This window comes from Helianthus annuus, chromosome 10 (genome assembly GCF_002127325.2).
Source record: "Helianthus annuus cultivar XRQ/B chromosome 10, HanXRQr2.0-SUNRISE, whole genome shotgun sequence".
In the NCBI taxonomy this organism is placed as follows: Eukaryota; Viridiplantae; Streptophyta; class Magnoliopsida; order Asterales; family Asteraceae; genus Helianthus; species Helianthus annuus.
In genome coordinates this window covers 29866472-29880244 of record NC_035442.2, presented here as the reverse complement: position 1 = coordinate 29880244, position 13773 = coordinate 29866472, and the positions used below count along the sequence as shown (strand labels likewise).

Here is a 13773-nt window from a genome sequence, read left to right as displayed (position 1 = left end):
CTCACCATAATCCCCATAATAATTCCCTCCACTAGTTTCGGTCAGTTATGAAATCAATCAGTTGGGCATTTTCCAAAAACTCAAGATAGTTCCCTAACATATTATAATCAAAACCATCATTTATCATCTCAATTACAATAAACACAATGTTCCTTCTAGTTCGTATGTAGTGCCCAGAAAATAAGAATTGTTGATTTGTTCAAGATAGACATTATATCCCACATCATCATTCATGTGCCACACTAATCGAACAGTATGATTAATCAATCAACCATTTATCATCTAATCATATACAATCAGATTTCAATCCCTACATAATCATCTCTTGGTTGAGCACCTTAAGCATCATACAATCATCCACATATACAATTCCAAATCACTGATTCATTCCTATACAATTCTAATTAAACATCAAAGAACCCATTTACTGATCGTATACGATTCGAACATGATTTCTAATTAGTCTAAATCATACAAAATCTCATGATCTTCTTTGCCAATCATCCAACAAGTTGCACATAGATGAGAACGAGAAATCAAGAATTAAAACAACATGTTAATACTAACCAAGAGATTGAAGAGGGTGAACTAGAACTAGAATTGAAGTGCTTGCCAAGGGGAAGGAGAAGGCTTCGATCCAAAGGGGGCAGTCGATGGTTTGGAAAAGGAGGAGGGGAAGTGTTTTAGGGTTTGGTTGTGTTTGCAAATTATGAGTATGTATGCACACGCACAAGAATAACACCTCGGGCTCACTGTTGGGCTTCATTTGGGCTACGAATCAGAGTATAAGCGATGGGGGGTTTTGGGCCGATAACAAATCCATTCGGCCATGGAGTGTGCGGTCAGGAAGGTGATGTGCGATCCTGATACTTGATGTGAGTTAAACATTCATTCTTATGAATTCACATAACTCCTTAATATTCACAATCGTTTACTAACTCATCAACACATTGGTCACTACATACATGATTCACGTAGACTATATCACATAACAACATGCAAAGGAAACAAGAACATAAACAACTCATAAGCATTCAGTTTAAGAATTACCACATTCACCAGTCAAGCGTTGTACATATAAATTAAATCAAAACACCACAAAAAGCTCTAAAATACGAGTTGTCACACTAAAGGCTTGGAAAAGTGGCTATAAAAGTTACCTAAATAAAGAAGATATTTTATTTCAATAAATTTGGGTTTATCCCTATAAACATGTTGTAATGGAAACTCGGGTTTTTTCCATGTATTTATTATTATAAAAATGTGGTGTTTTACTCTGATAAACTATTTCCTAACTACGGTCCTGATGTAATTTCCGCTGCCAAATTAATAAACACCGATACCACCAAATCTGCGTGCCAGGGCCGCCTGCCTCCCGAGTCAGGGGTCAGGGGTCGGGGGTTGCGACAGAAAGTGATATCAGAGCTACAACCACTGATTTCAGCCACAGAAGTGTTCTGCTGACACCAAAATTTTATCCATTATGTTAGGAAATAATCTATGTGATCACGTGCATATCTGTATATTATTATTTTGTGTTATTTGACAATTTGTTAGTTTACAGTATGAGTGATCAAGGTCCGTCTGACGCCTATATTCACCTATCAAGTTCTCCTAGAGATGAAGGAACTTCCTCCCAGACTAGTCCTTCGGGGTATTTAGCTGGCATAGAAGAGGGGATCTTCATATTTAAGGCACAATCCAAAGAACCATTCCCTACGAAAAAGAGATAATGATTCAGTCGGGGAGCACATGAGCGCAGAAAGCGAATAAGGAAGTTACAGCAACAACGAGCTTTAGCAGCAACAAATAAGGAGATAAACACCCAGACCCAAGACATAGTCAATAGGCGATTAGCCAACTTTCACATACTAGCTACCACTGCAGCAGACCCAAACTTAGACCAAATCATTGCACCACAGCCACTACCACTATTCCCAACTCAACCCATGGAAATAGAACCTAACCCAGGAGACCAGATTCCCATACCCGCCTTCGACCCAAACGAAATCCCAAGAATCCCAGCACCCAATCCTCTAGTTTATGATCCCTGGGAAGATGAACATAGAGATTATTGAGAACTCTACCCACAGGAGTAGCCCATACCAAACGCATTAGCACCATATACCAACCTTGACCCTCTAGATCCATACTAGGATGCCGATCAGTATGTTCGGGAAATACTAGAAAACCTATACCCATATGGAGAACCCGTACCACAGTATCCTGACCCAATACCTGCACCACCACCACCCATGAGTACAGAAAACGTGCAGGAACTCCGCACATTTGGTGAGGAGTTAGTGGATGAAGGAGAAAGAATAAGGCAAATAGGGGAAAAGCTCGTGTGGAAGTACGACGAGCGAAATATGCAATACTAGATTAACCCCTAGTCACAATAATATATATATATATATATATATATATATGCGTGTAGTTTGAGAAAAAAAATAGACGAACCAATACCTACTGATGCACAACTACTATGTATTTTGAATTCCAGTTGCAGCTTGTAATATATATATATATATATAGAGAGAGAGAGAGAGAAACGGGATCAGGAGAAAACGCTCAAAAGTGTGAGAATGGTGAGAACGCATCCTGGCCCAACACATGTCACGCGGCATAAAGAAGGGCGGATGGGCTTTTTTATCCTTTTATCTTCTGCTTTTCCAGTTCCGCTTTTCCGAATATTGTTTGAATTTTTGGGGTTTAAGATTTTTGGCGTTAACCAAATTCAAAAATTAATGGCGTTTAATGGTTTCATCGTATTAACATTTTGGCGTTTATGGCGTTTATAACGTTTATTCAAATCGTATGCCATTGTAACCCAGGGGTCAGGAAATCTATTTGAATGACGTTTTTCAAGGCGTTTTAAACAAGTTGGCCCATTGTTCTACTATTTTTTATAAACATTTTGGCGTTTGGATTATCTTGGCATTTTACAATTGTTGGATTATATTTCAGCCACAGTAAAAAAAAATACAAGCGAAGAAAATAAATTAAAAATCCTAATCGGACCTCTCTTCACAATATTCACTGTCATCAGTCTCTCTGTTCTTTAATAGTACAAGAACTGACACCAAAATATGGCGTTTTATGTAAAACTTAACAAACCCATTGGTTTGATTATTTTGCCTGCTCGTCTGTTGAAGTGGCTTTTTTTGTGGATTTTTGGGGACATAGATCTATGACGTGTGGGTGGGTTTTTCGCTTTTTCTTCATGTTGATCTTCATCTTTATAATCATCCCACTCTTCAATGTCATTGATCTCTTCTCCTCATCCAAGCCTTCTTCAAGAACCAAAAATACAAAATGCCATATGACTGGCATCAGTATCTTTTTCTTGAATTTTTGTCCATCTCATGCAGCAAAATCTTACTGTGTTACTCGTCTCCGCTAACAATTCATTCAGTGAAACTTGACGAACAACAATACTGAATATCCAAAAAAGCATATTAGCCATCTTTGATTTTTTTTTTTGGCGTTTTACAGTGAGTGGTATTTAGTAGTAGTGGCGTTTGTTTTTTTATTGGTTTGATCAAATGAAAGTTGCTGAGACGTATCATTTTATAGGATCTCTTTTTGGCGCCTAAGTTAGGCGATGCGTTATTATAATAAAGTATTCGTCTTTTCAGTTACTGTTTGTAATTTTAGTTTTTGACAAGCTTTATCTCTGAAGTCTGTAACACGTCCTATCTTTCAAGTTTGGCGTTTTAGATTCTAATATAATAAATTTTCCCTATCTTCAGTTTTTTTGATCTGAAGTTACTGTTTCTAGTTACACTTTCAAGTTTGTTTTTTATTTTTTATTTTTTTTGGGATTTTTATAATACTTTTTCAAAATAATTTTATTATAGTTTGGGAGTTTTGGGGGGCGTTTAACGGGATGATATCGTTTAAACAAGCATTTTGGCTGTTTTGGCGTTTTTATTATATATGGCGTTTTTATTATACAACAATCAACTGAAAAGGAAAATAAAAAAAAAGAATACATAAAAAAAGTTTTTATATAATACTTGTCCAAAGTAATTTTATGATGGTTTGATAAACGCCAAAGGTGTAAGACATTTGCCTTTTTGGCACTTTTATTAGATATGGCGTTGTTTTTTTAAATAACAATCAACTGAAAAAGAAAATTAAACAAAATAAATATTGATCTTCCAAATCTTCACTGTCACCAGTCTCTTTTTCTTTTGAAGCTTCTTCACTGGCTGTTTCGACTTTCGTATGAAATCAGCCTTTTTTCTATAATTTTTGTCCATCTCATGCAGCAAAATATTATTGAGTTTACACCCTTTCAGCCAAAATGTTATCTTTTTTGGCGTTTTACCGAGAAAAAGAACGCCACAAAATAAACCATCTTAAAACTGTAAATTTGATCATGCTAAAATCAATAAAGTGTTGCTGTATGGTGATGGATAACATTGTTAATCCTCAGTTAAGAAAGATAACTGACAATGTTGTCCACACCATACAGCTACACTTTATTGCAGCCATATATTTGATGTTTGGGTTTTCTGGCGTTTATCAGTCGAATGGTATATATTAAATATGGCGTTTGGGGTTTTTGTGTGTGTTTTTTAATTGAAGGTCTGAGTTGTTGTATATATAGGATTTTTTTGGCGGTTTTTTTAGGCGAGATTTTACTATAATTAAGTTTGGCGTTTTATATCTAATGGCGTTTTTTTGTAGAATGCCGTGTGATTTATGTTTTGGCGTTTTATTTTCATGGGATGTCGTTTTGTTTGGAGTAGTCAAAAAGACGCTTTTACCCTTAATGAAGCGCGTCCACGTAATAAAATTGATGTTATTTACGAAAATACCACCGCGCTAATCTAGTCCATATATTGTTTTGATCGGACGATCCATAAGCGTTCTCACCGTTCTCACACTTTCTACCGTTTTCTCTAAATCCCGACCCTATATATAAATATATATATATATATATATATATTGTAACACTCCACTCGTTTTTATAATAATTTAACATAAACTAAGCATTTGTAAACCAAAACTTTGATTTACATATCAAACATAAGGAAATTTTTCATCAAGTTAGCATTTTAGATAAGTACTACTAGTTTAACAACCCCGAAATAAGTATTTAAGTGTTAACTACATAGTCATTGTTTTAAACATATTTAAGTAATCGCGGAAGCTTCAAAAGATCGTATTCGGTTCTTGTAATCGTGCTTGATCGCCATCCGGATTAAGTCCATCTTCACCTACGGTCAAAACCACGTAAAATGTTAGTTTTGACTCTTTAAAATCAGTTAAACACAAGTTCCTACGCGTCCGTAATTAAATTACCAATGCATCTATCAAGATTATTAAATCAAAAATTGGATGTACGGGCTGAAAGTCTATAAATGCCTTAGGTATTTATTTGACCCGTTTAGCTTTTGCGTTAACTTAACCACTAACAAATTTTATGTCTGCAAGTCGTATTTACCCAACATCTGGGGCTTATGATCACCGGCGTTTCATTACCAAATCTATGGTTTCACGCTCTTGTAATCCGTCATTGCCAAATTCTATTCTAAACACACCCTTACTACTTACTAAACAATTATTCGACCCGTTTGGCTCATTTATGGGATCCTCCATTTCTAATGACTACCAAACGCTTTCTAATCTAATTTTAACTCATTACATCAAGTAGTGAACATTGTCACTTCAACTAATACCACTCTTTATTCTAAAACACAACTTTGAATGATTACAATATCTAATTTGCGTAATGTAACGAAACAAGTTACATACTTGCATAATTCATCAACATTAGTTTCTAACCATAATTACCCATTCCCGGGCTTGTCAACCTTAGCGTATCACCTCCATTCCATGGTTTACGCTTTTGTAACTCAATTTTTAATGAGTGACGTTTTAGTCACTTTAACACTACAAATTCAACCATTGTTCGACCCGTTTGGTTGTTTAATGGAAACCACCATTTACAACACACCAAACTTATTCTAACCAATATTTGACCCATTTATTTATCTAGTGATCTCCGTCACTTCAACTAAATACCAACTTCATATATTATGCTATTTTAAAGTCTACTAACGAAAATACATAATTGAGCATAACGTAACGAAACCGTAGTTACGTACCTTTAGAGCACACCCTTTAAACGCGTATCTCCTCCGGCTTGTCCACTCAACGATCCGGATTCCTTGTCTAAAGAGTTCAATTCACAATCAATTTAGAACCCTTTTCGCAATTATTAACGCATAATTTGCTATAACAATCAAGTATGCGTTTTCACCCGATTTTTAACATATTAATCCTCACTTGTGCATTTTAACAAACACCTAGCTGGTCTGATTTTAATCTAACTAGAATCAAGTTCACAACTTGTTATTTTTGCTAAATTAACATTAATCGGACTATCTCATATAAGTTAACATCAATAAATGTGGAATCACTTCGCAAATATCTGATTACACTAGAACAATAACCAAAATCCTAGTGTTTATCTAGTTCTACAAAAACCCATTAATCACCTTCAATGGTGTTCATGGATTTTACTAGAATTAAGCATGATTTCAACATATACTTGTCTAGGGTTTACTCCTAGACACTACAATGTTCCTATTTCATCAATATAACAATCATGCATTAACGATTTTCGAATTTTATAAATTCATCCAGAAATCAAAGTAGAGATTTCCTTCAAGATTCACATACCTTATGACCCCCTTGCAGTGGAGATCACCCATCTAAGCTTTAATTTCGTTTTGGAACTGATCTTTGCCTTCAATTCTTGAGTTTTTATGTAACTTAGGGTTTGAAGATGAGCTTGGGTCGCCCCCTTCTCTGATGATCGACCAGACACACCTTTTTGTGTGTGTTTGGTGTGAGTTATTTGTTTTAATTAATTTAAGTTTCAAGTTTTACAACACAAGCCCCTCAACTTTTGTTTAGTTCTTACATTTAGTGTTTTAACCCACTTATACATCACTACAAGACTTTTATCTAACTAGGTTATTTTTAATCCTAGTTAGTTCACTTGTTTGTTCACCGACATTATATTTAAAATAATTGATTTACAATTTCGGGGTGTTACAAGTCTACCTCCCATAAAAGAGGTTTCGTCCCGAAACCTTCCTTAAGTAGTTCTTTGATTTGGACCAAACTATCTTAGTTTCGTTTTTAAGTCATTGTTTCTTCTAGTCAAAAGTTATCATACGCATGCGTCTTTCACGAGTAAGTCCTCATGGACTGTAACTTGTATCTTGTATTTCTTATTTTGTCACCTATTTGACCCAATTGTCAATTAACCACTCAATAGTATGAGTTCATTGACATGTTTGCCCCATACTAATCTTATATTGACAAGTGTTTTGTATAAATCAAGTCACTATTTTGATTCTGGATGGTCTTGTCGGCTAGATTGATTAAGCACGGTCATTTCATGCCCCGTTATTCGGGTCTTTCATATTGCCATATTCGGCCTCACATGAGTTTATGATCTCTTATCCCATAACTCACGTTACGACATGATTATTTTCTGCATTCCTATATCACTCTTGTGACTATGATTATATCACATCACATTATGTTTAAGTTTTTATAAACTTTTCATTATCACGAATCTTCTCTCGAACATAGCGTCTCACACCTATCGGTGTTGAGACCTATATTCTTTAACATTAACTATTTTCTAATCTCTCTATAATATTCATATTTGTTAAACGCCACTTCATACTAAAACTGAATTTTAGTTAACATCTATCTCTTTAACTTATGTCAATTACTCATATCCGGAAATTGACAATAAGAATTTATTCTTTTTCGTTATTATATTGCACGGGGAATCGTAACCAGTCCCCATGCTTAACCCCAAGTGACCCGTAGATTCCTTCACTTTGCCTCGTAAGCTATTTTATTAGATCTTTACCTTTTTAAGGTGAGACCCTATAATTTGTTTCTTTGTACCCGAGGGTCATTTTAGTCACGTAGACCTTTATATTGATTATAACCCGAAGGTTATAGTGATCCCGTGGATCACCTTCTACTCGTGTCTTTATTTAATTGTATATATATATATATATATATATATATATATATACATATGGCGTCAAGGCACCCCCTTTTATGTTTAGAATAATTTATTTTTGCTTTTGAAATTTATTTGACCTTAACCGTAGTCTAAGGCTACACTCATTTTCTTTTGGCTTATCTTTCGGACTCTATGACTTCTTACGTCGTTTTCGCGTCGGTATATCCCACTCGTTCCTTTATTTGGTTTATGCCCCTAATTCCTTTCAACTCGTTACCCGCGTTCTTTATCTTAATGTTTTTAACACTTCGGTTTCATTGGTTTTACATTTTCCTTCCCATACACTTTTACGACCTATCGCATAGATTCAGTAATATTTCGCACTCAAATCGAATAAAATTTGTGTTAAAATTAAATTCACAAGAAACATACCCGAAATGACATCAGGTTCTATCTTTACTTCGGTTGCGGTTAATTGGAAGGATCTGGCCCTTGCCTTTTTTGCCTCCATCTGAACATCCTTCTCATTCCTTTTCCCGTCCAATTCCGAGCACTCCAACTTTTTGTGGCCCGGCTGATAGCACTTATAGCACACCGAAACTTTCCCGGGACATAGCGCGGTCGTATGCCCTGTCTTTCCGCATATGGGGCATGGTTTGTCTTTAAAGCGACATTCACCCTTTTGCCCCTTTCCACAAACTTTGCAACTCGGTGTTGCACCCTTCGCATCTGTCTCCTTTACCGTCTCAGTTGTTCGAGCCTTCTTTATAGGGCTCGAGTTGACATCCATCGCCCTTCGTTCGCCTCGTTCAATTTGCTTCTTGAGTTCAATTTCTCTTTCCTGAGCCGTATTTATGATCTCGGTGAGCGTCTCATACTTGGAAGGAGACATAAACTCCAGATATTCTGCACTTAACATATTATAATAATAATATATTTTATGCTCCTCGGTAGTTACAAGCTCATCGCAGAATCTCAGCTTATCCATGAAAATACCCGTGATTTTATCAATCGTTTCACCCTTTTGCCTTAACTGGATGAATTCCTCCTTGATTTTGTTGATGACCGCCTTGGGACTGTGGTGTTTAAGGAATGGTACCTTAAACTCGTCCCACGTCATAACCCTTGCCGCTTCGGCTCCAATCTCATTCTTTTTGTTATCCCACCAATCCTTGGCTTGACCCCTTAATTGACCCGTTCCGTAAGCCACATAATCGCTTACGGGTCACAGTGGGTCCTTTCAAATACCCCTTTGCATCACTTAGCCATCTTTGGCATATTATCGGGTCGACCTCGGCTTACACGCCATAAACTCCTTATACGAACACCCTTTGCGTTCTCCGGATTTTTCTCTCATAAGGTTGACATTATTTTCCAACCTTTTAACTCATTCTTCAACTAATGATAACACCGTGTTTTGAATTTTGTCTATGAAACCGGATAGACTACCCTCAATTGTCTTCCCCACTTCTTCGGCAATTAACTCTTTCATTTGTTCGGCGCTTGTCGGCACCAGATCATCATGGTTTCTTTCTGTCATCTTGAAATGGAAATGTTTACATCAATTATTAAACATTTCATTTACAACATAGCTTTATTTGCTTCGGTTTAGCCAAGTTCGTAACTTGCTTTAACCGTTCACATTTAGTGCACTTTCCGGGTTTGAGTGTGTTAACACGCTCTTCCCATGCACATTAATTCACATCTTGTTTCTTACATAAGATAAAATCTACTAAAATAATTAATTAATTCTTACCGGACGATCAATCAAGCTTGAACCGAACACACTTTGTTGACAACCTTGAGCTCTGATTACCAACTTGTAACACTCCACTCGTTTTTATAATAATTTAACATAAACTAAGCATTTGTAAACCAAAACTTTGATTTACATATCAAACATAAGGAAATTTTTCATTAAGTTAGCATTTTAGATAAGTACTACTAGTTTAACAACCCCGAAATAAGTATTTAAGTGTTAACTACATAGTCATTGTTTTAAACATATTTAAGTAATCGCGGAAGCTTCAAAAGATCGTATTCGGTTCTTGTAATCGTGCTTGATCGCCATCCGGATTAAGTCCATCTTCACCTACGGTCAAAACCACGTAAAAGGTTAGTTTTGACTCTTTAAAATCAGTTAAACACAAGTCCTACGCGTCCGTAATTAAATTACCAATGCATCTATCAAGATTATTAAATCAAAAATTGGATGTACGGGCTGAAAGTCTATAAATGCCTTAGGTATTTATTTGACCCGTTTAGCTTTTGCGTTAACTTAACCACTAACAAATTTTATGTCTGCAAGTCGTATTTACCCAACATCTGGGGCTTATGATCACCGGCGTTTCATTACCAAATCTATGGTTTCACGCTCTTGTAATCCGTCATTGCCAAATTCTATTCTAAACACACCCTTACTACTTACTAAACAATTATTCGACCCATTTGGCTCATTTATGGGATCCTCCATTTCTAATGACTACCAAACGCTTTCTAATCTAATTTTAACTCATTAAATCAAGTAGTGAACATTGTCACTTCAACTAATACCAATCTTTATTCTAAAACACAACTTTGAATGATTACAATATCTAATTTGCGTAATGTAACGAAACAAGTTACATACTTGCATAATTCATCAACATTAGTTTCTAACCATAATTACCCATTCCCGGGCTTGTCAACCTTAGCGTATCACGTCCATTCCATGGTTTACGCTTTTGTAACTCAATTTTTAATGAGTGACGTTTTAGTCACTTTAACACTACAAATTCAACCATTGTTCGACCCGTTTGGTTGTTTAATGGAAACCACCATTTACAACACACCAAACTTATTCTAACCAATATTTGACCCATTTATTTATCTAGTGATCTCCGTCACTTCAACTAAATACCAACTTCATATATTATGCTAATTTTAAAGTCTACTAACGAAAATACATAATTGAGCATAACGTAACGAAACCGTAGTTACGTACCTTTAGAGCACACCCTTTAAACGCGTATCTCCTTCGTCTTGTCCACTCAACGATCCGGATTCCTTGCCTAAAGAGTTCAATTCACAATCAATTTAGAACCCTTTTCGCAATTATTAACGCATAATTTGCTATAACAATCAAGTATGCGTTTTCACCCGATTTTTAACATATTAATCCTCACTTGTGCATTTTAACAAACACCTAGCGGGTCTGATTTTTATCTAACTAGAATCAAGTTCACAACTTGTTATTTTTGCTAAATTAACATTAATCGAACTATCTCATATAAGTTAATATCAATAAATGTGAAATCACTTCGCAAATATCTGATTACACTAGAACAATAACCAAAATCCTAGTGTTTATCTAGTTCTACAAAAACCCATTAATCACCTTCAATGGTGTTCATGGATTTTACTAGAATTAAGCATGATTTCAACATATAATTGTCTAGGGTTTACTCCTAGACACTACAATGTTCCTATTTCATCCATATAACAATCATGCATTAACGATTTTCGAATTTTATAAATTCATCCAGAAATCAAAGTAGAGATTTCCTTCAAGATTCACATACCTTATGACCCCCTTGCAGTGGAGATCACCAATCTAAGCTTTAATTTCATTTTGGAACTGATCTTTGCCTTCAATTCTTGAGTTTTTATGTAACTTAGGGTTTGAAGATGAGCTTGGGTCGCCCCTTCTCTGATGATCAACCAAACACACCTTTTTGTGTGTGTTTGGTGTGAGTTATTTGTTTTAATTAATTTAAGTTTCAAGTTTTACAACACAAGCCCCTCAACTTTTGTTTAGTTCTTACATTTAGTGTTTTAACCCACTTATACATCACCACAAGACTTTTATCTAACTAGGTTATTTTTAATCCTAGTTAGTTCACTTGTTTGTTCACCGACATTATATTTAAAATAATTGATTTACATTTTCGGGGTGTTACATATATATATATATATATATATATACAACACTAAAAAAGTGGGGGAAAGTGGGGAACCGACTCAAACGAACTCCGATTGGATTCATTCCAGCGGCGTTGGAACCGGCTCGTCGAACCCTAACTAGGATCTCTTAACCTTAAACCCTAAATCATAACCCCTAAACCCTAAATATATTAGGGTTTGGCTTTTAGGGTTTATCTTTAGGGTTTGGCTTTTGGGTTTAGTTTTAGTGTTTAACTTTAGGGTTTAGGGTTTAGCTTTAGGGTTTAGGGTTTTTCTTTAGGGTTTAGCTTTAGGTTTAGCCTTTAGGGTTTAACTTTTAGGGTTTATAGTTTAGATTTTACGATTTAGCTTAGGTTTTAGCCTTATTTTTTAGCTTTAGGGTTTAGAGTTTAGGATTTAGGGTTTAGGGTTAAGAGATCCTAGTTAGGGTTCGACGAGCCGGTTCCAACGCTGAGGGAATGTGTCCAATCGGAGTTCGTTTGAGTCGGTTCCCCGCTGTTCCCCACTTTTTTAGTGTTCCCCAATGAACCTTCCCCCATATATATATATATATATATATATATATACACATCTGAAATAGAGTAAATGTCGCAATGCTGGACGGTTTTGACCAATGTGTTTGTTTGTGTAATTGTTGGCATTAAATTTTATCCTGTGATATTAATACCTGATAAATGTTTATAATCCAGATGGACAACGAAGTGAATCAGGAAAACCAGAATAACGATAATAATGGAAACCAAATAGATAACACTGTCATCCAACATATAGTGGCACAAGGGATAATAGACGCTATGCCATATATTATCAAGACTGTTAAAGAAGCGAAAAATAATAAAACTAATAGTGGATGTAAACGACCACCTACAGAACCCAGTCACAGCGTAAACAATGGACCGTTACTTCAATTGCCTATTCCAAAAAGAAGAACCATGTCTTATGGTTGTTCTTACAAAGAATTCTGGTCTTGCAAACCAATAGAATTCTCTGGCAATGAAGGAGCCATTGTAGCTCTACGTCGGATAGAAAAGACTGAGGCAGTCTTAAAAATAAGCAAATGTGCAGAGGATGATAAAATCATGTTTGCTTCCAATCTTTTTAAGAATGCAGCTTTAGAATGGTGGAACACTATTCTCCAGTCTACGGGAAGTGACAAAGTTTATAATATAGAATGGACTGAGTTTAAGAAGATGGTCGAAAGAAAATTATGTCCTCCCAATGAAAAGGAACAAATAGCTAATAAGTTCTTACACCTTAGAATGCCGGGAGTAAACTGTAAGGGTTACACTACCATATTCTTTGAATATGCTAGAATAGTGCCCTAGCTTCACTAGAACCAGTGTTAATCTCTCGTTACATCTGGGATTAATAAGTGAGATTAGACATGTAGTCAAGGCAGCTAGACCACAAACTATAGAAGAAGCAGTAGAATTAGCGAATACTTTGACTGATGAGCTAGTACATACGCAAGAAGAGAACCAGAGAAAGAACCTAGTCCAAAAGCTTACCCAGGAATTTCGCTACAGTAATTCCAACCGTGGGAAAAATATAGGTTCTACTTCTGCATACTGCAACTTCTGCAAAATACCAGGACACAAGGAAGAAGACTGCAGGAAGAAACCCAGTAATGGAATATGCTTCAATTGTGGAGAAAAGGGGCATATTAAACCGAACTGTCCGAAACTAGCTCCAGCCATGAATCACAAAACTACTAACAATGGTAGAGCATTTGTTCTGACAGCTGAAGAAACATCGGGGCGCGGCACTGAGCGAAACAGATTGACCAAGAGAAATTCCATAACAACTACTTTACCGAATAA

At 35.9% G+C, this 13773-nt stretch overlaps 1 protein-coding gene across 1 annotated transcript; it reads right to left on the bottom strand.

Moving 5' to 3' along the window:
* Window positions 1-8378: 8378 nt before the first annotated feature.
* On the bottom strand, window positions 8379-9131 carry LOC110880906. The gene has a single exon (XM_022129334.1). The coding sequence runs from the start codon at window positions 9129-9131 to the stop codon at window positions 8379-8381; it is 753 nt and encodes a 250-aa protein (XP_021985026.1).
* Window positions 9132-13773: the final 4642 nt, after the last annotated feature.